Below are 27,215 nucleotides of genomic sequence, written 5' to 3'. Positions count from 1 at the left end.
TTAAAGTTCATCGCTCTCCACTACACTCCGAGAAGAGCATGAATACACCATTGTGCTCTCCATGGAGGAAAAGGCAGAAAAAATGTCGAGTCCTTTACTGGTGAGAGATCCGTAGCGACTGCCACTGGGCCGGATGGACATGGGTGGTGGGATCTGGTGGTGCCACTGAGCTGGAAAATGGACCCAAAACATGTTACGATCACAGGAATATAGTCTGGTGGGTTTACTGCAGAGGGGCGTCCAGCCCTCACCCCAGCACTCCCTGTGGATTCTTTTTTTTTTTTTTGGAAGCTCACCGGTCTGGGGATCTGAACCCTTGACCTTAGTGTTACAACACCACCCTCTAACCAAATGAGCTAACCGGCCAGCCCTCCCTGTGGATCCGTGGTAAATTATTTAGATATATCTGGGTCTGAAATGCCTCATTTTTAAAAGAGAGCAATAAAACCTTCCCTGCCAGGAATAGGGAAACAGGGCTGGTGATCTCTTAATCCCCGAATTCCAAAACCTGGGATTTTTTTTTTCTGGCTAATTTTGTTTTTTATTTTTATTTATTTATTTATAAAGATGACTGGTAAAGGGATCTTAACCCTTGACTTGGTGTTGTCAGCACCACGCTCTCCCAAGTGAGCCACGGGCCAGCCCCGCTAATTTTGTTTTTTAAAGGGAAACATCTGAGCTGTACATACCATAAATAGCTTAAAGCTTCTGTACCAACCCCCCACAACCAAATAGCTAAACAAAACCTGAAGCGACATTTTCAATGTGAAAAATCTTAGAAAATTAACTTACAAAAACATCCCTACCAAATCTGAAGTTTAGTATTTACTGTACGTTAGTCAAAAGCTCAAGCTAAAATCTGATTTTTTTAAAAAAAGTTTACATTATGATACAGATTCAGAATTGTTAAAAAATATGAGCAAATAGCCACATCCATGCAATATAATTTCTTTAAAAATTTAAAGCAATGTAAAAGAGTAGACCTATGGTGCAAAATTGCTAGGTGATTGGAGTAAAATTGATTCTAAACATTTTAAATATGATTGTTTCAATCAATCAACTAAGAGTGCACATGAATTTCTGAACCATTTCTAAGGCAAATCTGCTTGCTTGTGTCTATAATACATATTATATGATGATGAACAGTGTTCATTGACCATATTATCTACATTATAATAATGACCTTTAACCAATAAATCAAAAGTCACCAAGTGCTTGGCTCCTCAGGAAACTGCTATTTCCAGAGATCCCCAAACCCATCAGCCAGCTTTGCCAAAACGCCAGGGGCAATAACTGCACAGGTTCCCTGCCCCTGGGGAAGAACTTCATTCGAAAGGTGCCCTGGACCCCAGAGAGCCCACTCTGGACAAACCCAGGGAGGTAAACAGGCTGGTGGTGTGGCCGGGGCAACGACTGCACAGGTTCCCTGCCCCTGGGGAAGAACTTCATTCGAAAGGTGTCCTGGACCCCAGAGAGCCCACTCTGGACAAACCCAGGGAGGTAAACAGGCTGGTGGTGTGGCACTGTGGGCCACCGAACCCTCTGTGTGTGGGGTGGCTCGTTGGTGTTCCTCTGCATGGGCTGGAAGGACTGGGCAAAACTGTAAAACCTGTGATTCCCGTCCAGTAAGAGATAAGAATTCTATAAGTAAGAGATTTCAATTCCTATAGAAGGAAGAGAGAATGACTAGAGTGATTTCTCAAAATTAACACTTGTCACTCAGCATGGGGTCTGCTAGGGACAGTGGACAGAGGTTGTAGGCTCTCAAGGGAGGGCACCTCGGGTGGTAAGAGACAAGAAACCTGAAAAAATGGAAGCCAAAAGATGAGTTCAGCCCCCTGAGAAGTAACTACTCCCTACCCTAATTACTCTAATTAGCCATTACCTACCTACCCACAACCCTAATCAGGTTCTAATGAGTTACAGCAAGAAGACTGAAAAGTCATTTAGGTGCAATCAACATGGCTCAGGGACAAAAGAGAATTCATTAGAGGTTCCATGTTCACCAAGCACTGTCCAGAGGACATTCTGTTTTTAGCAGGCACTATCCCTAGGCTTGAAGACGGCCTGAATGGAATATCCATCCAAACTGCACAATCCCTCCTGTTGTCTCCGATTAGAAATTACCAAGCAATCTTCTGATTAGGTTTCTGGGGACCTTGAGGCAGAGATGAGGGTGCCCTAGGGGGAACACCGGTGCTCTGGATCCTAGAAAGCTGTGCCCCTATCTAGCATTCTGATTTATAAATGGGTCCTTTGTTGATTTCATTATTTTGAATCAAATTTTTAGAGTCTAAATACCTCTGAATGAGTTGAGAAAATCAAGTTTCGTAAGCTACAAAACCTATAGCGATTTCACTAAAGATCTCAGTAAGACTGGCCCTGAACAGTCTCTCCCTCCAGACCCTCCACCTTGTAGCCTTTCCCTGCTCTCTGTGACATCTTAACTGGACTGCTGGCGTTCCTAGTCTTAGAAGCCTTCCTTTGGAAGAGAGAGTGGAGCTTACTGACCTCATTCCTCAGCCAGGGACGAAGTGTGGTGGTGGCGATGGGGGAGGGAGAGGGAGTGATTCTAGCCTAGGGCCTCCACCCCCTCCCCTAGCCCAGACCACAGCTGAGGAAACAGCGCCTACTATTGTTGGTGCTGTGGAATCAGGACAGGGATGAGGGAGAGGTGGGCCAGGATAAAATGACCTGGGGACTCAGCAACTGGAGGACAGGATGGGGATAAGAGTCATCAGCTTCAGGGCTTATTGGTCCTGAGCTTCTTGGTAGGAGACCTACTGCCTTCTGACATGGTGAAGAGGTGGAAATGTTTAAGGACTTAGCCTAGATGAATAAACATATCACTGACCCCCCCCCTCGACTTTTCCAGAGAAAATAAAGTAGTATCAGCTTCTCTCACAGTTGAATTTCTTTTCACCAAGGACAAGGTAAAAATAATCTGAAAGCCATATATTTCCTCCAAAATTTAGACCTAGGGAAAATGGAAGGCCAAGGCTCTTCCTGCACTAAATAAAGGGGATACCTGGTTTGCACCTATAAATAGTAGGGACCTCAGGTTCTAGACAGAGGTACTCTTATTTGTTATTCTGGTTAATCTTGTTAAACCAGTTATAAATATGAAATGTATTTTTAAAAAATTTAAATTTATTTTTAATTGACACATATTGATTGTACATATTTATGGGGTACAGAGATTGTATACAAGATATATCAATACCTGTATACAATGTGTGGTGATCAGATCAGGATAATTAGCATATTCATCACAAAATTTTATTATTTCTTTGTGATGAGAATATTTGATCTCCTTTCTTCCACACATTTGTAACAGCAATTCTACTCTCTACTTTTAAAAGTGAATATAGGGCCAGCCCCGTGGTGCACTCGGGAGAGTGCGGCGCTTGGGAGCGCAGCGGCGCCCCCCGTCGTGGGTTCGGATCCTATATAGGAATGGCCGGTGCACTCACCGGCTGAGCACGGTGCAGACAACACCAAGCCAAGGGTTGCAATCCCCTTACCGGTCACACAAAAAGACAAAAAAAAAAAAAAAAAGTGAATATAAAACTTATTGATCTAACCAATTATTAAAAAAAAGAAAGAGAAAAAAAATGCAGCACTCTTTTGGATCAAAGAGCATGTCTCTAAACATACCAGTTAATGTCCAAAAAGTGTTGCAGGGAAGAGAAACAGAGTACATTAACAAAGATTATATTCATAAAGATTAATTTCTTAGATCCTGTCAAAAATTAGAAACATGGCTCAAAGGAAAGAAACAAAGACCTGGATTTTCTCCCCAGCTGCAGTCACTAGCCTGAGTCTTGGTTTCTTTAGCATGTAAATGATGGTAATACCGGTCTGGGAGGATCCAAGAGTGCCACTTTGTTAATTGTAAGTCATTATATAAATGTCATTTGATATTATTATTATTATGACAGCTGTCTGTTATTAGGAAGTCTGATTGGGGGATTGGAGCAATTCACATTTGTTGAATGAATAAACAAATGAGTGGGGTCTGCAAAATTCTGCTGGGGGATCCCAGGCAGTGGGGAGTTCTGGTGGGTGCCCCATGGCAGCAAGGAAACAGCAAGAAGACACTGGATGATCAGGAAAAAATGCACATGTAGCTCTGAACAAGTTGTAATTCCTACCATTGGAAGCTCTCTTTGGAAGAAGGTTATGCTCATAGTAAAACGTAAAAGTGTACAAAAGCCCTAAGGTAACTAGGACAGATGACTTTAAAAATCCATCTCTTTTTTTTTGGTGGCTGGCTGGTATGGGGAACTGAACCCTTGATCTTGGTGTTATAAGGCTGCGTTCTAAAAACTCTTAAGCACTAGAATATAATATAACAATTCTTTTATGGAAGCATACTACACTTATTCTTAAAAAAGATTTTTCAGCTGCTGATCACACAGATGTTTAGCTAATTCCGTGAACTTACCGTATATATCCAGCCTAGCAGTGCACGACACGATGCCAGCTTCATTCTTGGCTGACAACGTGTACCACCCAGCATCTGATTTCTTGGCTGGCTGAATGAGGAGGCAGACATACCCTGTTGTGTCCTGGTGCATGCTGGAGCAAAGAAAGAATAGACTCATTATTTATCTGGGAGCAGAAATGTCCTTGTCGAGTTTAGGGCTCAGGGAAACTTAGAGCTTTTCCTCCCTAGAGGAAGAAAGGGGAGTTCAGGAAACATCAAGGCAAATTTGAAGGTGGAAAGAAGTCACAAAAGATCAGCAATAAACCCTGTAACGCTAGGAGGAGGGTGACAGCATGGCTGAGACCCACTCTTGCTCTTCTCACTGCTCCAGCTTCGCTGGGGTTGTTCTCCCCACCAGGAGCACCCCCCACTTTTCACAACCAAAGTCCAGAAAGATCTTTTTTCCAAACAAGGTTGGAAGTTTCCACAAGAAATTTGTTAGGAAGCTATGAGAAAGCAGATCAAAAAGAGAGCCCTGGGACAGATGAACTGACAACATGGAGACGGCACTTTCTAATGTAACCAGCCAGGCATGTGCAGCATTTAGCTTACAGTGGTTAAGGAGAAAATCAGCCTGCTCTTTCCTTCTGTTTTCTCTACCTCAGTCGTTCAAAGCCTTGGTTGCACACTGGAATCCCAGGCCACATCCCAGATAATTACGTCAGAATCTCGGGCTGGGACTCAAGCATCAGGATTTTTAGAAACTCCCCTGGTGATTCCAATATGTGGCCAAGGATGGAGAACCATGGGGCCTCGTTTTCCCTGCACCCCCTGTTGGCCAGGCCTCCTTACCATACATAGCTCCAAGCTCCCTTCTGAGACTGCCTTGCACACTGGAATCCCAGGCCACATCCCAGATAATTACGTCAGAATCTCGGGCTGCGACTCAAGCATCAGGATTTTTAGAAACTCCCCTGGTGATTCCAATATGTGGCCAAGGATGGAGAACCATGGGGCCTCGTTTTCCCCGCACCCCCTGTTGGCCAGGCCTCCTTACCATACATAGCTCCAAGCTCCCTTCTGAGACTGCCTCAACTCATCTTCAGGGCAGAGATAACAGCGATAACTTCCTGAGCACAAAGGATGAGCAAGGGTTTCCCTTTCATTGAAAGTTATCATGTGCCCAACAATTTTAAAGTAATAAGAAAAAATAAATGTGAATAAAATAAAGTAATAAAGTAATAAAATATCCAGTACAATCTCAGCACCCTAACACATTGTCTACCTTCACTTTCTGATTAATTAATTAATTAATTAATTCTTTGATACATTTCTTTAGCAAACCGTTACTGAATATTATGTTGGACACAATGCCTGGTGCTATTGCCTTGGGTGCTGAGATTGCAAAGATGAATATGACAAAAATTCCCTCTCTAGAACAGTCCCTAAATTTAGTGGGAGAGAAATACATAAAAAATAAATAGAAATCAAGACAAATAGAATGTAACAAATGCTAGACCAATGACAGAGGAAAGGTGCTTTGTGAACATAGAGGGACAGTTATTTTGGGAAGCCCCAGGCAGCAAGGAGGAGGCCTGAAGATGCTAGATGCTCAGGAGCACAAGCATATGTCAGGTTATACTCAGAAAAACATGACACTACAAAGACCTGAGATGATTAGGATGAGATGACTTTAAAAATCCATCTCTCAAGCACTAAAATATAATGCAACCAATTCATTTACAGGAAAGCTTCCCAGAAGATGTACTCAGGCTAGTTTTAAAGGTTGAATGGGAACTCACTTGGGAGGGTGGGGATGTGGCTGTTCCAGCCTGGAACAGCCTGTGCAAAGGCATGATGGTGTGGGAGAGAGCATGGCACGTTCATGATAGCTGGGCGGAGGGTGCACATGGGGGACTGGCAGCTGGGGGGACTGGCAAGAAGGCAGGAGAGAGGGCCACAAGTACCATGGTAAAGGAAATCACTGATATATTTTAAGCAGGAGATGATAAGATCAGTTTTCATCGTTGGAAGATCACTCTGACAGTGGTGAGAAGGTGAACTGAATGGGGCTTGAGCCTGGAGTCAGAGAGACACATGATGATGCCATTGCTGGAGTGGAGTGAGGTGAGGTGATAGCAGTGGAAATTCACGCATGTGCTCATAATTTGTCCATCCTACATAAAATGTTATTAGGGGAAAGGCTTGGTGCTGGGAATTGTGAAGAGTCAGGACATATGAAGACAAGGAAGACGTGGTCCCTGCCTTGAAGATGCTCACAGTCTAGCTGAAGAGAGAGAATGAGACCAACAATACTAACAATTATGACGGTGCACAACAGCATGTGCCGGTGGAAGAATACTAACTCAGTCCCGGACCGAGGAGGGGAAGGGAGCAGGAGCACTGCTCTTCCTCGCAGACATGACGTTGGAGCTGAGCCTTGAAGGGAAGCAGACATCAGGGAGGCAGAGGGTGTGCAGGAGTAGATGGCGGGGGGCACAGGGAAGAGCGTCCCCAAAGAAGGAGTGTCATGAGCAGAGACGTACAGGCGAGGGCAGGCAGGGCCATGAAAACCACACTTACACCAGAGTTATAATCACAGTGATATCCATCTCTATCTCTGTCTATCTATTTATTTATATAATCTTATGGTCATTCAGGTATTCCCAGGTGTGTAGCTTTCTAGAAACAAATAACTGTGGCTCTAAAGTATCAGAATGTTCTATTCTTACTGGAAAATGAGAGACATTTTTTGCCCAATAAAACCATGCTTAAAATTTTAGACCCTCATTTTAAGAGGAACAAAGGGTCAGTGTACCTAGTGTAACACATTTAATCTATTTTAACACGTTACATTAATTTAGACTGAAGTGTTAAGTATATTCTCTGTTCTTGCTTAAGTTTTACCAGAGGAAAATCTTGTAACACACACACACATATATAATATATAAAAATATATATTTACTGTGTATAGACTTGTTGGGTGTTAAAATTCTGAAAACCTAAAAGGTACAACATCCTCTGGGACAAATTGAGTTTGCTGTGTAGAAATTCTCAGTAGAAAGTTTTGTAGAGAAGCTACGTTTGCTTGCTTGCCCCCTTGTGGTATAAAACCAAAATGGCAAAGAAATAAGGTTGATTAAGGAAAATCAATCAATCAAAATCACTTTAAGAAACTGGATCCTTTTTTTTTTTCCTTTTTTGTCTTTTTTACTGACCGGTAACGGGATCGCAACCCTCGGTGTCGCGCCCGTACCGGGGACCGGCAAAGGGATCGCAACCCTCGGTGTCGCGCCCGTACCGGGGACCGGCAAAGGGATCACAACCCTCAGTGTCGCGCCCGCACCACGCTCAGCCAGTGAGCGGGGACCGGTCTCCACATGGGATCCGAACCCTCTCTTCATAGAGTTCTGTTTCAGCCTAGCGTCAAGGGGGTGTTGTTTTGCATGTGTATTTTTTGTTTTTAATTTTTCTACAAGATGGAACTTAGCAGGCAGTTCCTTTGTGCACTCTGTTAAGGCATGATTAGTCTATGCATGTTGGGAACTGATCACTAGAAGAATGTCCCTGTGCTCACTTAAGAAGAGGGTAGAGAAGGTGGCCAGAAAGCTAAGTTCAGGTCCCAGAAGACCTTTTAAAACAAAAACTGGATAGATGCCAACATTTAAATGAAAATCAATATACTTTACAAAAATTGATCTTCCGTGGATTGGCACTGTACAGGCAAAAACTGGCTAAAACTGGGTTGCAGCTGCATTTTTTAGGTAGATGTGGGCTGTTTGTCACAATCTACACCGTTCCCTGTCATCTTCTACCCAGCCTCTTTTACTCTTTTTTTTTTGACTGGTAAGGGGATTGCAGCCCTCGGCATGGTGTGGTCTGCACCACGCTCAGCCAGTGAGCGCACCGGCCATCCCTATATAGGATCCGAACCCGTGGCGGGAGCGCCACTGCGCTCCCAGCGCCGCACTCTCCCAAGTGAGCCATGGGGCCGGCCCCTTTTTTCTTTTTTGAAGGAGTTTATTTTGTAGAAGATTATATTAATTTTCCTCTAGCTTTTTATCTTGAAAAATCTCACACCTACAGAATCATACTATTTTTTAAAAAACACAAACTTATGCTTCCCAAGGAGCTTTTTGTTTTTTTTTTTTCTCAGAACAAATTAAGGTAAAGATACCTCATATCTCAGGGTTCCAAAGTCAATATTTTAGCAAAATAGTGGGAAAAAGATAGAAGCCTGCAATCAATGTATCCTTGCAGAATGAGCTTTTCCTATTCTGCTGCTGAGAAGAAATTAAGAGTGAGAAAAGGAAAAAGATATACAGAGGAAATGGCCAGTAGCCTAGAAAGAGGATCAGCGTGCTGCACCCACCCTGGTTTTTTTAAGGGGCCACACAGCAGGAGAAAGCCTAGCACCGGAATTCTTACATTCTGAAATCAAATTCTGGCTGGACTACTGCCCTGCATGGGTGGCACCTCCAGGTGGTGATGTCTTATTCTCCTACCTACAGGCATTACAGTGTTTTGTTCACATCTTATAAGGGGTCATTTGTTTAGTTATTGATTCAACATTTGTTGAACACCTTCCATGTTCCAGTCACTGAGTCAGACACTGGAGATCCACAGAAGACCAAGCCAGAGTCTCTGACCTCAGAAATGCTGAGTCTCTTCGGGGGGCAAAGAGGTAAACAATTACACAGAAGGCCATAAGTCCTCTAGAGTCTCTCCTTTTCTAAGTGCTACGGAAACACAGAGGGGGATGGGAAGATTAGTTGTGCCTGGTGGGTCCACTGTGCTTGGGTGGTGACATTTGAGTTAGGTCTTAGAGAGTGTGTAGGAGGTTGCTTGGCAAAGAAAGGCATTCCAGGGAGAAGGACCATTGAAGCAAAGGCATGAAAGCTTTTTTACCCCCTAAGCTTTCATGCTTTTGCTTCAATGGCCCTTCTCCCTGGAATGCCTTTCTTTGCCTAGCAACTTGAATCTAGTGACAGTCAATTAATTGATTATTAATTGCTTGATTAATTAAGTATTACAATGGCTCCCATTTACTGCATGTGTAATATGCACAAGGTAGCACATTACATTTCTAGTTTACTGCCATGTTTTGCAAACCAATGTAGAAATATGGCCCTTACAACAGTGAAGGGGAAATTGAGATTGGACTTGGTGGACCAAAGAATTCTGTCAGAGGCTTTGCATATTTGGGCAATAATTTTGGAGGGAATTCTGTTTAGGGGTCCCAGCAGCAAATCTTACCTACTACCGTGAGCTCCAGACTAAAGGAGTTCTGCCCGGTTTTGTTGGTAGCAACACATGTATAGGTCCCCGCATCGCGCTGAGTGAGTGGGTCAATGAGCAGAGAGTGGACTCCGGTCTCCCTGACCAGCATCTTGTGGGAGGCGTCTGGTAGCACAGGCTGGCCATTGAGCAGCCACGTCAGCTCTGGGGGTGGTAAGCCACTCACCTAATAAACAACAGGACAGCTGAGGCAAATGACAGACTGATGACAGGTAGATTTACTTGGTGGCTGAATGTTTCATCCTTGTTTGGCACCAAATATATGGTGAGAAAAAACATGGGATGGTGAGAAACTTCTTGTAGGGATATTGGGAGAAGAGGGGTCTTAGGAATGGCTGCATAAATTTAAACCGTATCATACTTTGACCCCAATTCAGGTCACGATTAATCTATTTGATTATATCCTAGGTTAGGATAAATTGTAGGGATATTGGGAGAAGAGGGGTCTTAGGAATGGCTGCATAAATTTAAACCGTATCGTACTTTGACCCCAATTCAGGTCACGATTAATCTATTTGATTATATCCTAGGTTAGGATAAATAACAGTTAAAAACCTAAATATGAGGCGTCTTCAAAAAGTTCATGGTAGGATTTGTGTTATCTTTTAATTCAATTTTTCTGCAAACTTTTTGCAGTACCCTTGTAGATAGATAAAACATGCCTGCACCATCAATTTCAGAGATGATATATTGCTTATATACCTAATAAGCAAGAGATAGCCAAGAGAAAGGCCACATATTAAACCAGTGTTCTCAAATCTTGTTGCATATTATCATCTCATCGGCAGTGTTTAAAAATCCTGATGCCCGCTTACCATATTAACTCAGAATCTTTATGAATAGGACCCAGGCACCGGTATCTTTTAGGTTTTAGGGAAGGGAAGTAACAATCAATCCGAAGATGATTTGGGCATCCACTTGAAAGGCAAGAGCCACCTAGAGAAGTGGACTCTTTATGAATGCTTAACCTCAAGTCTTCACTAATTTGCACCTCAATCCCGTATAACATCTGCAGCTTTGTCTGGGGAAGAAAGGGTGACTGAAGTTTCTCTTCATACTGAGGGGCATCCACGTTGCTCAATTGAAGTGTAGTTTCTGGTCAAAAAGTTAGAATGTGGAATAGGTAAATGTGGTGGAGGTTGGTTAGTATGAGAATAAACGGCCTTGGAGACATCTTCTCGTGACTATCATTGTTTCAAAGGCTACACCTCACAACAATTCACTTCAAGGATGGGAAAATCACACCTTTGGCTTAATGGTAATCAAGGCTTTCCAGGCACCATATGGAAAATGTCTGAATTATACCATCTCTTTGGTTGTCTTCTAAAAATGCAGAGTTAACTTGATACCAACGTAATTTTTATTAAGATGTAAAATTTAAAACTTTTATGAAAGAATTTTGTCCGGTACTAAATGCACCAGAAGAGCCGTATGGGAAAAAATGATTTTTCTCCCTTCCCCAGTCCCTCTTCCCCGGAAAAAAAAAATACCGTAAAACAAACAGAAACAAAAATAAATGCACACAAACAAATACAAAATATGAACAGATCTGGAACCAAGAATGGCTGCTAGAGTCTACCTTACAGTCCAGCCGACAGAGGCGTCCCTCGTGTGCTACCATATCCCCAGGAGCCTGCAGGAAATGTGGTCGGAAAAAGCGTTCCTGTAGGGGCTCTTTGTCTCTTTCTTGCACTCGGGACCTTCCCCTATAACAAGAAGCATGTTCAGGCATTAACCATAGAAACCAGTTGACACACTTACAACAGTAGGCATTTAGGCATGGCTATAGGGCCTGGTGAACAAACTCTTTTTTTTTGGAGGGGTAATAGGGTTGCTGGACCATAAATAAATACTAATAAATAATAAGTAATGCTGTGGCACTGATGTAAAAAGCAAGGCGGTAAACATCCCATACACTGTAGGATTATTTTGTGAAATCTGTCATCAAATAAACAGGCTTTGGCTTCTTTCTCTCTGAAGTAATTCTGGATTTAGTGGCTCAACTCTCCTTACTGTGAGTTTGACCAGTTGTTTGAGTCATCAAAATAAAAAAAATAAATCTGTATTCAATATGAAGCCCAAATGAGAGCCAAAAAAGAAGTCCTGTTTATTACCCAGAACAAGGCAGCTGCAATCCCTGTGTCTTTGAGTAACAAAATTTAACCTGGCTATAAATTATGGCAGACCATTAAAGATGACCATGAGTTTAAATTGGGTAAAACTGACCAACAGTAGCAGCTGTTCTTGAAGAAAAAAAGGAGGAGGAGGCAGTATAGTTGCAATGGTGGTGAAATGCTGTATCTGAAACATGGGTCACTATTTTTGTCCCTTGGTAAGCCACATCTAATTCATCCATGTCAGCAGCTATGAAATGTTTTGCTAAGACTTTGTGGCACCAGAAGACTCAACAGGAAAGCCAGGCTCTTTCTTCTTAGTGGTTAGTAAAATTAGAGAGGAAGAAAACCAATTGTTATTTTGGAGACAACAGCAACAAAAACATTTGATCTACATACATATAACCATTAAGCGTTAAAGAAAATATGGTATTTTAATTCAAAGAGTTTGATTTATATATTACGTGCACAGGTGCTACTGATGGCTACAAATTTTGAACCATTAAAAGTGCACCAGAGGGGCCGGCCCGGTGGCGCACTGCTATGGTGCGCCGCTTGGGAGTGCGGCAGCGCTCCCGCCGAGGGTTCGGATCCCGCATACAGACCGGTTCCCGCTCACTGGCTGAGCGAGGTGCGGGCGCGGCGCCAAGGGTTGCGATCCCGTTGCTGGTCCCGGTCCGGTATGGACGCAACACTGAGGGTTGCGATCTGTTGCCGGACACGAAAAAAGACAAAAAAAAAAAAAAAAAAAATAAGTGCACCAGAGACCAGAGCTTCTTGAACTTTAGTGTGCTTGTAAATCACCTAGGGGTTTTGTTAAAATGCAGATTCTGATTCAGTAGATTTGGGCTGGGGCCTGGGTTCTGCATTTCCAGCAAGCTCCCAGGTGATGCTGATGCTGGAGGTGAAGGACCTACCTTTAAGTAACAATTTGAAGACCCGATATTTTTGTGCTCATTGTGGTGGGTAGGTGCTTGCGGGGAACTTAGAGAAGGGGAATTTTTATTATCTTTACCTGTGAGACTGACCAGCAGAGGTTAGTCGACTGCGAATGGGCAAACTCTGTACCATCAAGTGGCCAGAACAGCTGATTCTTCCCTGAGGAAGAGAAAAATAAAAAAGATTTTATTTTATAAAAATAAACCCATATTTTTTCAGTTCACATAACTTTTTCTGGACCAGAACATTATGAAACTTTTGGCTAACTATTACGGGTTTTTCTTTGTGGGGAGAGAAAGGAAAGCAATATAATATGACTTCTTAAATCACTGTTAATATTCCAAGGAGAGAGATTTTTAAGAGTATTGTGATGACTTTCATTTTTAAGCTGAGAAAGGAACAGAGCGCAAATGTAAAAAAAATTTGAATTTTTGTGCACTTAACATTATTTGCAGCCACAATGCAGAGCATATGGCCAAATATTGTTATACTTTCCTTAAGAGACTCTTTAAAATGAATATTTCAATAGGAAGAGTGAATGAGACTAGAAATTATAGTTCTGTACTTCCTATTTGAATAGTAATTGAAGCTATTTATTCTGCCATATCTTTTAGGGGAATTTTAAGACTTGGCCACATTCAGAAAAAGAAAGTGGAAGATTATGGCTTTCCAACTTTTACAAACAACAACGACAACAACGAAAAGGACTTTATAAGTCTGAGGGACATTCACAAGCCTTTACATAGTAATTCATCTATTCTCTAAAGAACAAAAATGACAAATCACTCTTTGATAGAATGATTTATTGACTCTTCAAGAGAGTCAGAGTTGATAAACACAAGATTTAGCCCAACAGGTCTGAGATGTATATGCAGTGAAGAGACAGTACTAATATCCTTTGACAAAGGCTGAAGGGTTGAGTGACCCATCAGTGGCTAACTAGTCTTTTAAGCTGTGACACTGTGCTCTAGTTACACACAATCACAAAGCTTCTTATTCATTTTCCTCAGCAATCCTTAGTAACTTGCACGTCTCAAGGTCTCATTCACAATGACATCAACTGCTCCTTCCTGAGTGCGGCACAGGGCAGAACCCTGCGTCTCCACCTGGGGGTTGGCTGCCATGATGGTGTAGTTGCCGTCGTCATCACTGGTGGTGGATTCAATGTGCAGAGAACATGTCCCATCTCCTTCTCGCCTCATTTTGCAGTGCTCATTTCTTTTAGAAATCTGCTTCCCATCTTTGAACCAGTAAACCTGAAGTAAAAGATAACCAAGGAGAAATATACACTCTTTTGCACATCTTAAGAGGATACTGAATTATGGAATAAGGTGAGAAAATATCCAATTGTCATCTCTACAACAAGTGACCCACCCCTTATAAAGCACTTGGGAAAAAGTAATAAAATATACTCAAAATGACAGTATAATATGCCCCTCCACCTGTACCTATACCATATTTAAGTCAAAAATTCAATATAATTTAGGACTAACATAAAGCTTTTGACTACTTTCATTGTACTTTGTAATTATTTTAAAAGCCACCATAAGGACCAGACACGTCTTCAGAGGCAAAATAATGAAAACCAGGAGCCTGGATTTTTCCACATTACTCTATTTATGAGTTCAAGTCTCTTGCTGTTGCAGATCTCAGAACCTAGAACAGCTCACCCTGCCTGAAAGGATAGCATGGTTTATAACACCAAGTGGAATTAGGCTAGGATTAATTCACTAAATTTCTCATCTAGCAAAAATTTAAATATATGTATTACGTGTTGAGTTCTGCATGTGTCTCTCAAAGACGGGGGGATAAAGTACTGGTTGCAGCTGCCCTTCTCTACTTTTCTTGGTTACTTAACCATACATGAGAACCTTATGCTAATGTTTTTGAAAGCAGAGTGAAGAGGTCCCCTGCCACAGCCACACTGGGTATAAATCTCTCTCTCAACTGACTGCCAAAAAATCTGGTGACTCACAGATTTTTCAGCAGCCAGTAATAACAATATGACATTTTTGGCATTAACCAACCTAATAGTAATGATACAAATATAGTTCACTTTATACAACAGGCATCCTGTGGCTATTCAATAGATACTAAATAGAAAGAAAAATATCAATTTGGTGAGTTTGATGGCTAAGAGAATCAATGGCCCAAAATATAGTATAATGACTAAGAAATTTATTTTAAATTTTAATAAAAATTCTAACTAACCCATAAGTCTGATTTCTTTTTACCTATTTAATGATCCTATTTCTTTTTTCTTTTGGCAGCTGGCCAGTATGGATATCCAAACTCTTGATCTTGGTGTTATCAACACCATGCTCTAACCAACTGAGCTAACTGGCCAGCCTTAATGGTCCTATTTCTAATGGTCTCTTTATAGTCAAATTATCTGAGCTTTGCTAATTGTCTGGTATTGGTTTTCATTCTCTCTGTAGACACTTCACTAGATCTGATAAGACTTTCCTGAAGGCACTGTCTATAGTTTTGTGCTGTTGGTTGGCCAACTGGCTGTCATCTTCCCCTACCTTTGGAACAGGTATCCCAACAATTTTGCAGGTGAATGTGACTGCAGAGCCTTCTGTGACCCGGAAGTGCTTGAGTCTTTTGTCAAAGATGGGAGCAATACACTTGCCCGTGGGGATCTCATCATGTTGGATTTCGTCGTCTGATTCATCAACAGGAGTACGTTCCAAGCGAAACTCTATTTCATTCATCAGCCTCTGCTCAAAGCTTGAAATTTTGTACTCCTGTCAAAATGACAAAGACATTTCCATTTCAATTTCTATGGCGAGGAAGAACATGTTCACCAGTATAACTGAAGCTGCAACTTTTAAGATACAGATGTTAGATTTATACCATGGAACCCCAATAAACCAGGCACATTCCTTTTCCAGTTTCTTGCCATGGAGCACTAAAGGAAATTTCAATGTCTCTGCTATAATCCCAAACCGAGTCCTCACCTTGAGCATGGAACCCCAGTAGAAATCTGTAGGGAATGGAATAAAGATGGAATATAATGTCTGTGTTTTGGTATGTAGAACTGCCTATGGAGTTATTTCAGCAAAGCTGGTCTGAACTTCATTCTGATACATGCCTGTATCACCAATTCCTGTCTTTACTGGACATTTCCATCTGCATGCTTGAGGAAAATCCATCTCCCTGAACAAATCTCCCTTAACCCTACGTCTACCTCTACTGCATCTTTCTGCTCCCTTCCCCACAAAACTATCTGAAATAATTCTTTATTGTTACAGGATCATTTTCTTGTTGCCTCTTCTCTCGCTAACCTAATCCCATTAGATTTGGGCTCTCACTGTTCCTCCAAGACTGCTACTGTCTGCGTTTCCAAATTTGCCAAATCCAGTGGTCGCTTATCTGTTTTTACCTTACCTGACCTCTCAGCAGCATTAGACACAGGTGACTGCCTTTTCCTTTTTGAACCATTTTTTTTCTGTTGGTTTCCATGATATGCCAGACTGGTTTTCCTTCTTCTCTAGCTGCACCTAATCAGTCTCCTTTGTTGGCTCCTATACCTCTGCTCTAAGTGAGCTCATCCAGTCCCACAGCTTCAGATACTTTCTGCTCCCAAATCCACAGCTCCAAGCCTGGTCTCTCCCCAGAACTCCAGAGTCATATACCCAACCATCCATTCTACATTATGGTGCCTAATGGGCATCTGAAACTTAGTGTGGCCCAAATAACACACACTTGATTGCAGTCCCTCAGAAATGCTCCTAACCTGCTCTTCCTCATCTCAGGAAATGGCACCCCTATTCATCCATGGTTAAACAGCATTTCTCACACTCTCTATGGTGACAACCAGGTTTTTAAAATTTTCCAACCCATACTTTGGTAAAACAAACAAAAAGTGAGTTACTAGCAAAAGGATATTTTAAAAGGTGTGGAAAATTATTACATTCAATAGATGTAAAATTTCCTTGTCGACTTGCTATAAAATTTCTTAATGGTTACTCTCAGTTTCTGTACTTACCTCAAGGTGTGGAGGTGACAGCTTGCAGTCTGGCACAATTCCTCAGACCACACTTTGAATGTGCTGAGTTAAAGCCTAAATCTAGGACATATCCTAGATTCCTCTCCCTCCCTCTCCCTGCCATATCTTATCTATCAAGCTTAATGTCACATTCCCAAAGCAGCCTACCCAGGACACTTCCTCTAAAATAACTCATTCTAATTCTCTACACAGCACTCGTTACTATCCAGTATTTTTCTTGTCTATTGATTGAATAATTGAATCTTTAGAATGTTAGCTCCACAAGAGCAGAATCTTGTTTGTTTTGCTTCCCAAAGTATCAATAACACCTAGAATAGTGCCTGCCCCGTGGCAGGTGCTCAATAAGTTTCTGAGGAATGGGTGAATAGGTGAATGACATAGAGGCAATCGCTTGTTGCAACATGATCGCATCTTTGAGGAATTTGGAGCCATGTGCTTGGGGTAAGGGTGAGATCTTTGGTTAAACCTGTGACTCTAGTTAACATAATTTTGTAATTGAGGTGGACTTACTTTGCTTACCCAGTCTAAGAAGTGGCAGAGAGGGGCAGGTTTAAAATTAGTTGCAAGAAATTGAAACCAAGAAGGACTTAGTTTCTCTGTTTCCTAAATTCCAGTTCTACCCAAATTCAGACGATTATATGCATAACACAATAACAAGAGTATGTAATGTGATTCAATGGCTTGGGAACACTTGAGTTCTGAACTCAATTTTTCCGCCAGTGACTAGGAGCTGGTGCATATCAGCCATATGCTTCCAAATTCCATTTTGGCTGGTCAGTATGGGGATTCAAACGCTTGATCTTGGTGTTAGAACACCGAGCTCTAACAAACTGAGCTAACTGGACAGCCCAATTTATTTTTAATTAGACATTCAAACCAGTTAAAGTAAAAGATTGTTCACCTCCACTAATGTCACTGGATTCTCTGAAACCTATTTTAGTTTAAAAATATTAAGATTATCTTCTACATTATAGGGATTTTTTTTCAAAAAAGTTAATAATTAAAGCTTCCAATTATCTCCCTGTTAGGCTGAACTATATGAAATTGCCACTTTTGTAAGTCAACAATGGTAGAATATCAGTTTTATATCATTCAACCTAATACTTTGCGGTGATGATATTTTCCACAAATACATTAAATGGTCCTACAAATTTGTAATATTTCCTAGTCTTGCTAGTTTAAAATCACACCAGGGATATATTTTTCTTTTTTGTTGGATTGCATTCATGTTTCTAAATTGGTATTATTTTCTTTTTGTAACAAATTTGGGTTTGTTTATTTTCCAAGATGTTTAGGAGTAAAACCAATGAATCATTTTATTCTTTTACCATGTGAGGTAGGTGCTAAATAATAGCTTTGTTATTTTAAAATTACATTCAAAAAAATAATTCACATAGTTCTCACTCCATGTACAGATTGTATAGTTCAGGAAACTCCATACTTTCTGGGTGGGTGGCTGTGCTCCACCTCTCTGAAGTTTTATGACCGTCAGTGGAGAGGCTGTGAGCTGTGTGCCTGTGCTCTTGGGGAAGAGAGCGCCTGCAGGTGCCGACAGAGCCTGTGTCTGGGAGAGGGCACTGGTGGTGAAGGCGTGTGGATCGCACCTGCCTGTGTCTGGGAGAGGGCACTGGTGGTGAAGGCGTGTGGATCGCACCCACCTTGGAGGCTCATCAGGGAATTAGTGGGGGACTCTTGTAGTTAAATGAGAAAGAAAATTCTCATTTCCTAAAATCTAGTTCAGTGCTTAACTAAAGAGTCCATGCTTTTCATAGTTTTTTTTTGTTAACATTTCAGAAACAAAGATTAAAGCAAATGAAGTCCCAACCTTTTACCAGTTCTCAATGAATGGTCCTTGCTCCTATGGGAGTAAGTGAGGAAAAGGGGTTACAGGGTTGGCCTATGAGACTCTTTTTACTCTCAAATGGTCTGTTTGCAGTTGTTCCTGAAAAACTCTACAAAAGCTTTGCTTACATCAGATCAGGATATTAAATATTTGAATCCAAACCACCAGGAAAACAGAGGAAGTCGAAGGGTAAAGAAAATCAGGAAGACCAGCCCCTGAGGCCTATAGAATAAAATAAACAGGGGAACCAGGGAGCCAGCCCAAAATGGAGTCGTACTTCTGTGGGTTTTCAATAGGCAAGAGGTCTTAGCCTTCCATGGCTTCTCATCTTGTTTCATTTAAGTACTCAGATTCCCAATCTGTTGCATACTATCTCTAGCCCCTATTGTAATGGAGTCCTTGCTCCAAGCTGAAGAACCTTCTCTGTAGCTTCTACTGCCTGACTGGTGAGGACTGGTAAGTTTCCAGCTAATCATACTGTCAGAGTTATAATAGGGGGAGATGAATTCCTGACATTCTATATGGAAATTCTGAACTAATTTTTTCCAAGGAAATAATATTGTGCCTGGTGGTAAGTTATGATTATACCTATACTTCAGGAATACCATGAGCAATATACAAATATCCTTTAAATGCCTGCCTTAGAATATAAATCCCACATTGCCTCTATGTATTCCAAACAACTAATTTTAGAAACTTGATTTTAAGTTGGGGCCTGATTTTACAGATTTTATAAATGCTTGAATTGATTTGGCCAAAAGAACTACACAAGCAATATGAAAATATGCATGTTTTGTTTTATTATAAACATGTATATGTCTTGGTTAGATATTTATTATCTTAACCAGTGCTACAAATTGGGAGGTGATGAAAACAGAACACCTAATGAGTTACTTAAAATATACTATTCATAAATATTGTAGCGAAGGTACAATTGTAACTAGATCTTGTGTGGAAGTTTCTACTGAGGCACCAAGATAGGCTAGATGTCAGAAAACAAGTGTTTTGAGACACACTATCCTCTAGAAGTTTCAAAGCAGGTGTTTAAGGACAGGTTAGGTGATTTAAACCTTTCATCTCCATCACAGATACAGAAGAGTCAGGAGGGTGAAAATCCAGTAAGAAGGCTTTGGAGAGAGCTATTATTGTCTATGAGTCTCCTACCTTCACCCACAGCCCCGGGGTATCTGTGTTTCACCTCAAGTCTAGCAAGGGAGATTAAACTAGGAGAGCTTGCTGTGCCTCCTACAGCTAGGAGGGCACAGTGGGTCGATGTCTGACTCTTGCCTTATAAATCTAAAGAGTGAGGAACGATCTTGCTTTTTGTTCATGGGCAAGCTGGAGGCTGAGTTGAGTGGCCTGTATGCCTAGATGTGTCAGGGCAGAGGGTGTGAGCTGGTTCCTGACATGCAAACATGGGCTGTATATGAGACAAAGCCAGTGTAGGGTCAGCGGAGTCTCTCCAGGGTTGGGAAAGGAAGGAATCAGCAACAGGAGTTAGCGAAGTCCGGGAAGAGGGAGCAAAACAGAGAGAAGCTGCCCATCCCACCCTTCCTGGCTTTAGGTTTGCCACTTACAGCAGACCTCAGGGTGTGAGGTGGGGATGGGGGTAATTGTGTGTGGAGTCCTATTTTTGAATAAGGATTAGACTGTTGGTTACAACAAGGACAGGAAGTTATGTATCACTGGATCAAGATTGCATTTTGCAACTTTAACTTTGCAACTTCGAATTATTGGATCAAGATTGTATTTTGTTACTTTACCCATAGAACTTTATAGGAATTAAAGGGGCCCGAAAAGTTTGAAATTGCCTTGCATTTGAGATTTCCAGGAGGAGGAAAAGAATTAGCCCCTTTGGATAAATGTAAAGGGATAAGGGAAGATAAAAATAAAATTGCTTTTTGAGACATACTTTTAAAATGTACCAGTTATATAATACAATGTATAAACTGCAGATGAGCAACAAAATAAGAATATGTAGGTCAAGCAGTTTCCGTGAAAGATTCATTAAATATTTGGGAATTTGAACCTTAGGAGAAAGGAAACTATGCAACTATATGGCATGGGTATGTAACTAAAGCACTGAATCTTTAAATCTGAGATGTTAACAAAGATGCATATCATCCCCAAAGCAGGAATTGATGTTTTTCTGTAGTGCTTTGCAACTAAGAGTTGTTTTATCCAAGGAAAATTACCCCTATTATACATAAATCAAAGTTGCCATTGTAAGGTTATGACTGATGTGACTCTGATTTTGTAAGGAAATTTGCAAACACAAGCACTAAGTTTAATTTAAATTTAAAGGTACTTTCTGCTCTGTTCTGCACAAAGGTTTCAGTAACAATCCACTATTGGTGAATGTACATTTTAAATTTCCAGTACTGGATTTATGCTGTGTGAAAGCTGACAGAATCAAAATGGAATCACTTGTGTTAAAAGATCCCTGAAAAATAAAGCTGGAGAAAACCATGGAGATAGGGTTCTTAGGTGTAAATGCCTGACAACAAGAACTATCACAAAAGACTGCTAAATCTACAACCTTGCATAAAAAAATTGCAACCTTACACAAAAAAATATTTCTGCAAGGACATCTGCACAGCAACTGCCAGTCCAACCTGAGCCTGGTGTCATTCTTGTTATTAATCCTTGCAGACATGGGTAATTATATCGAAACAATTATGTAATCCTCATTTTTCCTTTAAAAACCTTTGTGTTCCTTCACCTCCCTGAATACGCACATAGTTTACTATGGCATGCGTATTCCCATTACAATGCCCATTCTTGAATAAATATCATTGTCTTTTAGAGAGCCTCTCTCTTTTCCTGTGTTCTCCATCTCCCCTTGCCTCATCCCCTTTGTGAGTGAAAACAGGAGTTTCTGTATCAGCTGCTTGCAGGTGACATCTGCGCTCAAATGAGAGAATATTTTTTCTGCATAAATCTGGCCTGTGTGGAAATCAAATCAATGATAAATGATCCATCCTTTCCAGGCTCATGAATTGCACAGAATTACAGTTGCTCTATGAAGGAAAATGAAAAGCTAAAAAAAAATTATCTCGGAAGAATATGCTACATGAAAACATAACCCCCCTTTTTCCTTTAAAGATAATCCTCTTAAGGCTGATAATTTGACAGTGGGAAACATATGATTTCTCAGACACATCTGTAGAAAGTTTCTTCATATTGGCAGAGTGTGGAGAGTGCTTTCCTTCTGTTGAGAACCACAGTGTAATGGCACATCCCAATCAGACATCGGCAAGGTATGGGCCATGATTCAGCACTGCCTGAGCTCACTGGTGGCTTCCTCTACCCTGGGTTCTGAGTCTAGGCTTCAGGGGCAAATAGTCAAATAGGCTCAAACCAGCTAGAAAGCCTGCTCAAAGTGTTCCCAACTAATTCTAGGTACAATGTGCACTAAAAGAAAGTCTTATATGTTTGAGAAGGTGTTTTTGTTTTTGTTCCAGGGACAGCCAGAGTTTGGAGACAGCATATAAAAGAATCCTGGATAGACCTGGAGGATAGACCTTTTACTATTTGTCTAATAATCACTCATTGACTTCAGTAGAATAACTAGTCTTCATAGCCTACCCCTGTCCCTGCTGCCAAATTCTTAGCAAGCACCAACTAGGAGCGAAATACTGTGATAGGCACTAGGGATAAACATTCTATAAAACACAGATTTTACCTTCAAGGAGGTTGCATAAAAACATTTTTAACCCAAATTTTGTACTTAAAATAGATCATTAAAAAGATGCACAGTTTTACTTTATACTTAGATGTTCAGTTAACACCAGAGTTTTGCTTAATTTTAGCATGTTTTTTAAAGTTTTCATCTTTTTTTTTTTTCCTTTTTGTCTTTTTTTGTGACCGGCAATGGGATCGCAACCCTCGGTGTCGTGCCCGCACCACGCTCAACCAGTGAGCGGACCGGTCTCTATATGGGATCCGAACCCTCGGCAGGAGCGCTGCCACGCTCCCAAGCACCGCACTCTACCAAGTGCGCCACCGGGCCAGCCCAAGTTTTCATCTTTTTAATTGGCTGATTCAGATGGATTGCTATCATAGCAGGTAGTATTCATAGTTAGGTATAATCAGTCTATATAGTCAAGTGGGATATTTTCCATAGACATGCAACAAATCCAAACTTTTCTACTTGGTTAAAAGTTTCATTATTCTACCTGCGACTAAGGTAAATCCTATAGCTGAGTGTTAATTTGGCAAATATTCACTGAGCACCTACTCTGTGCCAGGCACAACAGGAATGCAGCAATGATCAAGACACCTCTCGATCTCAACCCCTGGGAGCTCATGACTGGCGCATTCTGGGTGAACCTGTGGCAGAGGACATGGGGACACTTCACTATCCCAGTAGCCAGGGTCCTGTGATGCCTGAGGTGGGCAATGTAAGGCCAATGTGGAATTCTTACTAGAAAAGGAACAGATGGCATGACTATCTGCTCACAAAAGGGGATTGTCATAAAGAAGTCATGGTAAGAGGCGAAAGAGGTAAGATTTAAATAGAGCAGATGACAGGTAAGCTTAGAGAAGAAGGAGATTAGGGGAACAAAAGGCAGAACAAAAACTTAGGTGCTTATTTTTTTCCCCTCTGTCAATGCAGGGCAGTATCTGGGAACTGTAGATAGTTTTAAAGAAGCGGGGGGTGGAGGAGAGGGTACAGGATAAGAAGACGGGAAGGTTTCCAGAGAAAGGAGGTCGAGGAAGAAAGGTGGAGTAAGACATTAGGTGGTGGTGGGGGCCATGGATTCTTAATTAGAAATTAAGAACCAACATAGCAGGGAACAAATATTTACTGGGTGCAGAACATCATGTAAGTCACATGTAAATTAAAATCATTCATCATGAAGACTCCTATTACCTTTTGTGATTCCAGTTATTTTAACCTCTCAGATTCACTGCACTAACCTAAACCTTTTAGGTTTTATTGATGTCCAGTCAAGACCTATTGATAAGAAATGGTACCCTTCAAAAATAAGAAATAATGCAGCCTAAAATCTAGAAATCAGGGCACGTCTCTCTTGGCTTATGCTCAATGCAAGGCACTTCATTGTCACTTTAGAAAGCTACAAAATTTAATAAATATAAATATCTGCCAGGATGATACCTTTGTATTTCACAAATTCTAAGAATCAACAAATGTTAATTGCTAATTGGAAATGTCATATAAAATGAGTTAGAAAGTAAATGCTGAAATATTACGACAGAGAAATAAATGCAACGTGGTAGATATGTCCAAGAAAACCCATTTTCTAAAACATAATTTATAAGTTTGAGTGTTGGTGAGAAAATTGCTCATAGGCAGTAGTATTCATATTTCAAGGAATTCTGGTTTATTTTCACGCTCAGTACAGTGTAGTAATGCTAGACCATACAAATGTTCTAGGACAGTTACTATTCCTCATTTGCTTAAGGCTAAAATAGGGGAAGGGAATACAGCTTTCTGGACCTACAAGTTTTCAAAGCAAAATAAGGCAAAAACAAACATGTCCTCTTCAATAGGAATCATTTGCTGCCCCCCCTGCCCTCACGTGTGCATATGAATATGAGAGTGAGTGTTGGGCCTTTAAAAAACTAACACCACCTTAAAGTGACATTACAAGTGGATTAACGTGGCAGCCTAAGATGGCGGGGAGAAAGCAGGGTGGGAGTGTCTGCGGGAACCTTGCCTTAGCCCTTATTGGCCGCAGTTGTGAACACTGCGTAATTGCAATAGCTAGGTATTGAGACAGGATGCATGCCCCTAACCCTTAAGCTGATTGGAGGATGTAAAAAACCTGCCTTTGCCATTTACCTGTAAAAGCCAATGCTTGTGTGTTAATAAACGGAACTGCTTGACAGAACCCCCACCGTGTATGAGTGTCCTTTAACTGGGCTGGTTTGGGACCGGTGGTGTGCTCACCTCTCTTCACGGCTCTCTTCCCCTGTCTCCTTCAAAAGGGGACTGGAGGGAAAGAGGAATCCCAGGCCGTTCGCTCGCCCACTGAAAGGAATGAGGCTAGGGCTGTACCGGTCGGCTGCTGGCGGCGGACCCGACAAGTGAGAAAACAGATCATTTTGATTCCTGTGTCTCCAGACTGCAGGTATGGATGACTATCAATACAAAGTGTTTCTTGGGTTGTTCTCTACTTGTTTCTTACATTTTTCTAAGCTAACTTTCTTCTTTACGTCACCAAGGGGCCAAAGTACATTTTAGACAATTCTTCATGACATTTTTACTATCATTTCCCAAGGCATCAACGGACAAAACAATATTATAATGTAGTCATAATTCCATTTCTCAAAACTTCCTCAGAATCAACATCTGCCAACCTAATGCAAGTATTCCATCGCAGACAGTTCCTTAGTTACCTGAATGCAGCCTGGATTTCATTATCCATGGCACAGAATGAAATCCAAGACCAATTCTGTAATTAACCAACCATAATAATTCTTGGAGTAATAATTCTCAGAACGAGACTGACACGTGGCACAGATATTCAGATGGAAAGGATTGAGATGCTTTTAGAGACTTTCCCAGTTCCTGCTATTAGCCCTGAAGTTAATTTATGATGGAGGATTAAGAAAGAGTTCTACTGGATTTATGGCACTCAGTTCATGGAAATTCATATTTACATGTACTCACATCTCAGGTAATTAAGAGAAAACTCTTCCTTTCCCCTGAGTTGGGCAACGGATTAGCCTAGATCTACTGACAGAGTAACAATAAAAGAAAAATCAGCTTATGTGCTGAACTGGTACCATTTTTACAGGGTTCTAATTGTTCCCTCTCTGAGTTGTAAAATACATAGACTGAACATGGCTCTGATTTCAAGACACTTAACAGGATTAACATCCATAAATGTGGTGACAGTGTTAAAGGAAAACAAATCTGCGTTAGACAGGGCAACATTTATGGGGCTTGAAAGTAATTGTCATAAAACTGAAAAATGCTGCAGTTTCACCAAAAATGTGAAAATGTCCTGGAGACCAGAGCTCTAGTTCTAATTCCACCACTGACTGTTTGACAACTGTGCCTTAGTTTCTCTATCTACAAGATGGAAAAGAAGAATAGTTGCCTTGGTGTTCACCTCCCAGAAATATAAATTATTTGGTGAAATAATATATTAAAAGCGTAGTCAGTTATGGCAAGTTTAAATATTCTGCTTCAGTTCAATAATTTTAAGTCAATTTTTAAAAAGCTTTAAGTAGCACATTTTCAAAAGAATCCTGAGGCTTCCGGTCAAGATGGTGCAATAGATGATCCCCAGTGTCACTCTCTTCCACAAATCAACCAATTTACAACTATAAAAAAACAACGACAGCCAAACTGGGGCAGCTAGAGCTCATGGGGAGAGGAGGAGAAACCTATGGAGTGCATGAAGGCAGGAGAAGCCACAATGAGAGAATGAAAAAATGCTCTGACCATTTCAAACCTCGGCTGCGTCCAGGCTGGAGCTGCAGAGCACATGGAGTGGGAGCTGGCAAAAGCCACAGCTGTGCCCTTCAGATGAAGTTGCTTGGAGGCGGCAGGGGAGAAGAGGGCCTTGATGGCCCCCAGGCCAGCAAGACCATTAATAGGGTTCCTGTGGACCCACATAAGAGCAAGGAGCCAGAACAACTGAAAAAAAGAAGCCACTCAGAGGCTGGTGAATCATCGTAAAGGACCGGTGCACAGCCTGTCCTGTGGGAAGTGTCTGAAGCATGGGCGGTGGGGGAGATGTACCCACTGGGAGAACACTGGGGCACAGCAAGGACAGCTGACCTGCCCCCCAATCAGTGAAGGACCACTCAGAGGAGACTGGTCAGGAATATAGAATTGCAAAGGGGTGCAGTTTGATGAAAAGATTCAGGCCCGGACCAGAGTTTCTGCCAACCCAGGTGCACCAGATCTCTTGAGAGCCGGACATACCTATCAAGTCAACCATTAAAACCTGAACTGGACAAAAAGCCTTCCATAGGGAATTAGTAGCAAAGCAGCAGTTTAGCTAACCACAGAGCTCAAGTGCTGGTCCCAGAGGAAGTTCCCCCATTTTAGAAGTAAGCAAAGGACAGCAAATTAGTTCCAGCACAGAGTTTAAATGGTGGGAGCAGCAAATAATCCAACACAGAAATGAAAGAAAAAACCAAGTACCTGCAACGAGATTCAAAGTTTCATATTTACTAGTAAAGGTCTCATTTCACGAAAGAACACCTATAATACCTAGAAGGACCAGAAGTCCCCTGGGCTACCAAGCCAGAAAGGGAGGAGGGCTGGGGGCCTCAGCCATGCCCCCCACACCTGCAACCAATCTTGAAGGTAGGGGATGAGGGCCTTGGCCACACCCCTTAACGCATGCAGCCAGCCAGCTGCGACGACGGAGTCACCACAGGAAGCAACCTGGGCTCTCCCAGCCAGGGTGGTGGGGGTCCTAGGGCCTTGGCCACGCCCCCTGGATACCCACTGCCAACCCAGCAGCAACCACTGAGCTGCTGCAGGAAGTGCCCTGAGATCTGACCCAGGCTGGTGGGGGGCCCAAGGGCCTTGACCACACCACCCCCGACACCCACAGCCAGCCTAGTGGCAACCACCAAGCTGCCACA

The 27,215-nt window shown here is 41.7% G+C and overlaps 1 protein-coding gene across 1 annotated transcript in view; it reads right to left on the bottom strand.

The window, feature by feature from the left end:
- MYPN (myopalladin) overlaps nucleotides 1–27,215 on the bottom strand; it is a 76,257-nt gene continuing 49,042 nt past the window's right edge. The window contains exons 12-19 of the mRNA XM_008567107.1: nucleotides 15,309–15,530; nucleotides 13,887–14,036; nucleotides 12,857–12,939; nucleotides 11,307–11,433; nucleotides 9,686–9,893; nucleotides 5,487–5,559; nucleotides 4,448–4,581; nucleotides 1–170 (exon numbers count right to left, since the gene is read on the bottom strand). Of these exons, the coding sequence (XP_008565329.1) occupies nucleotides 1–170; nucleotides 4,448–4,581; nucleotides 5,487–5,559; nucleotides 9,686–9,893; nucleotides 11,307–11,433; nucleotides 12,857–12,939; nucleotides 13,887–14,036; nucleotides 15,309–15,530 (1,167 nt within the window). The remainder of the gene's footprint in view (nucleotides 171–4,447; nucleotides 4,582–5,486; nucleotides 5,560–9,685; nucleotides 9,894–11,306; nucleotides 11,434–12,856; nucleotides 12,940–13,886; nucleotides 14,037–15,308; nucleotides 15,531–27,215) is intronic.

Source organism: Galeopterus variegatus, unplaced genomic scaffold, assembly GCF_000696425.1.
Source record: "Galeopterus variegatus unplaced genomic scaffold, G_variegatus-3.0.2 Scaffold293, whole genome shotgun sequence".
NCBI classification, from domain to species: Eukaryota; Metazoa; Chordata; class Mammalia; order Dermoptera; family Cynocephalidae; genus Galeopterus; species Galeopterus variegatus.
This window is presented reverse-complemented; position numbering and strand designations above follow the sequence as displayed.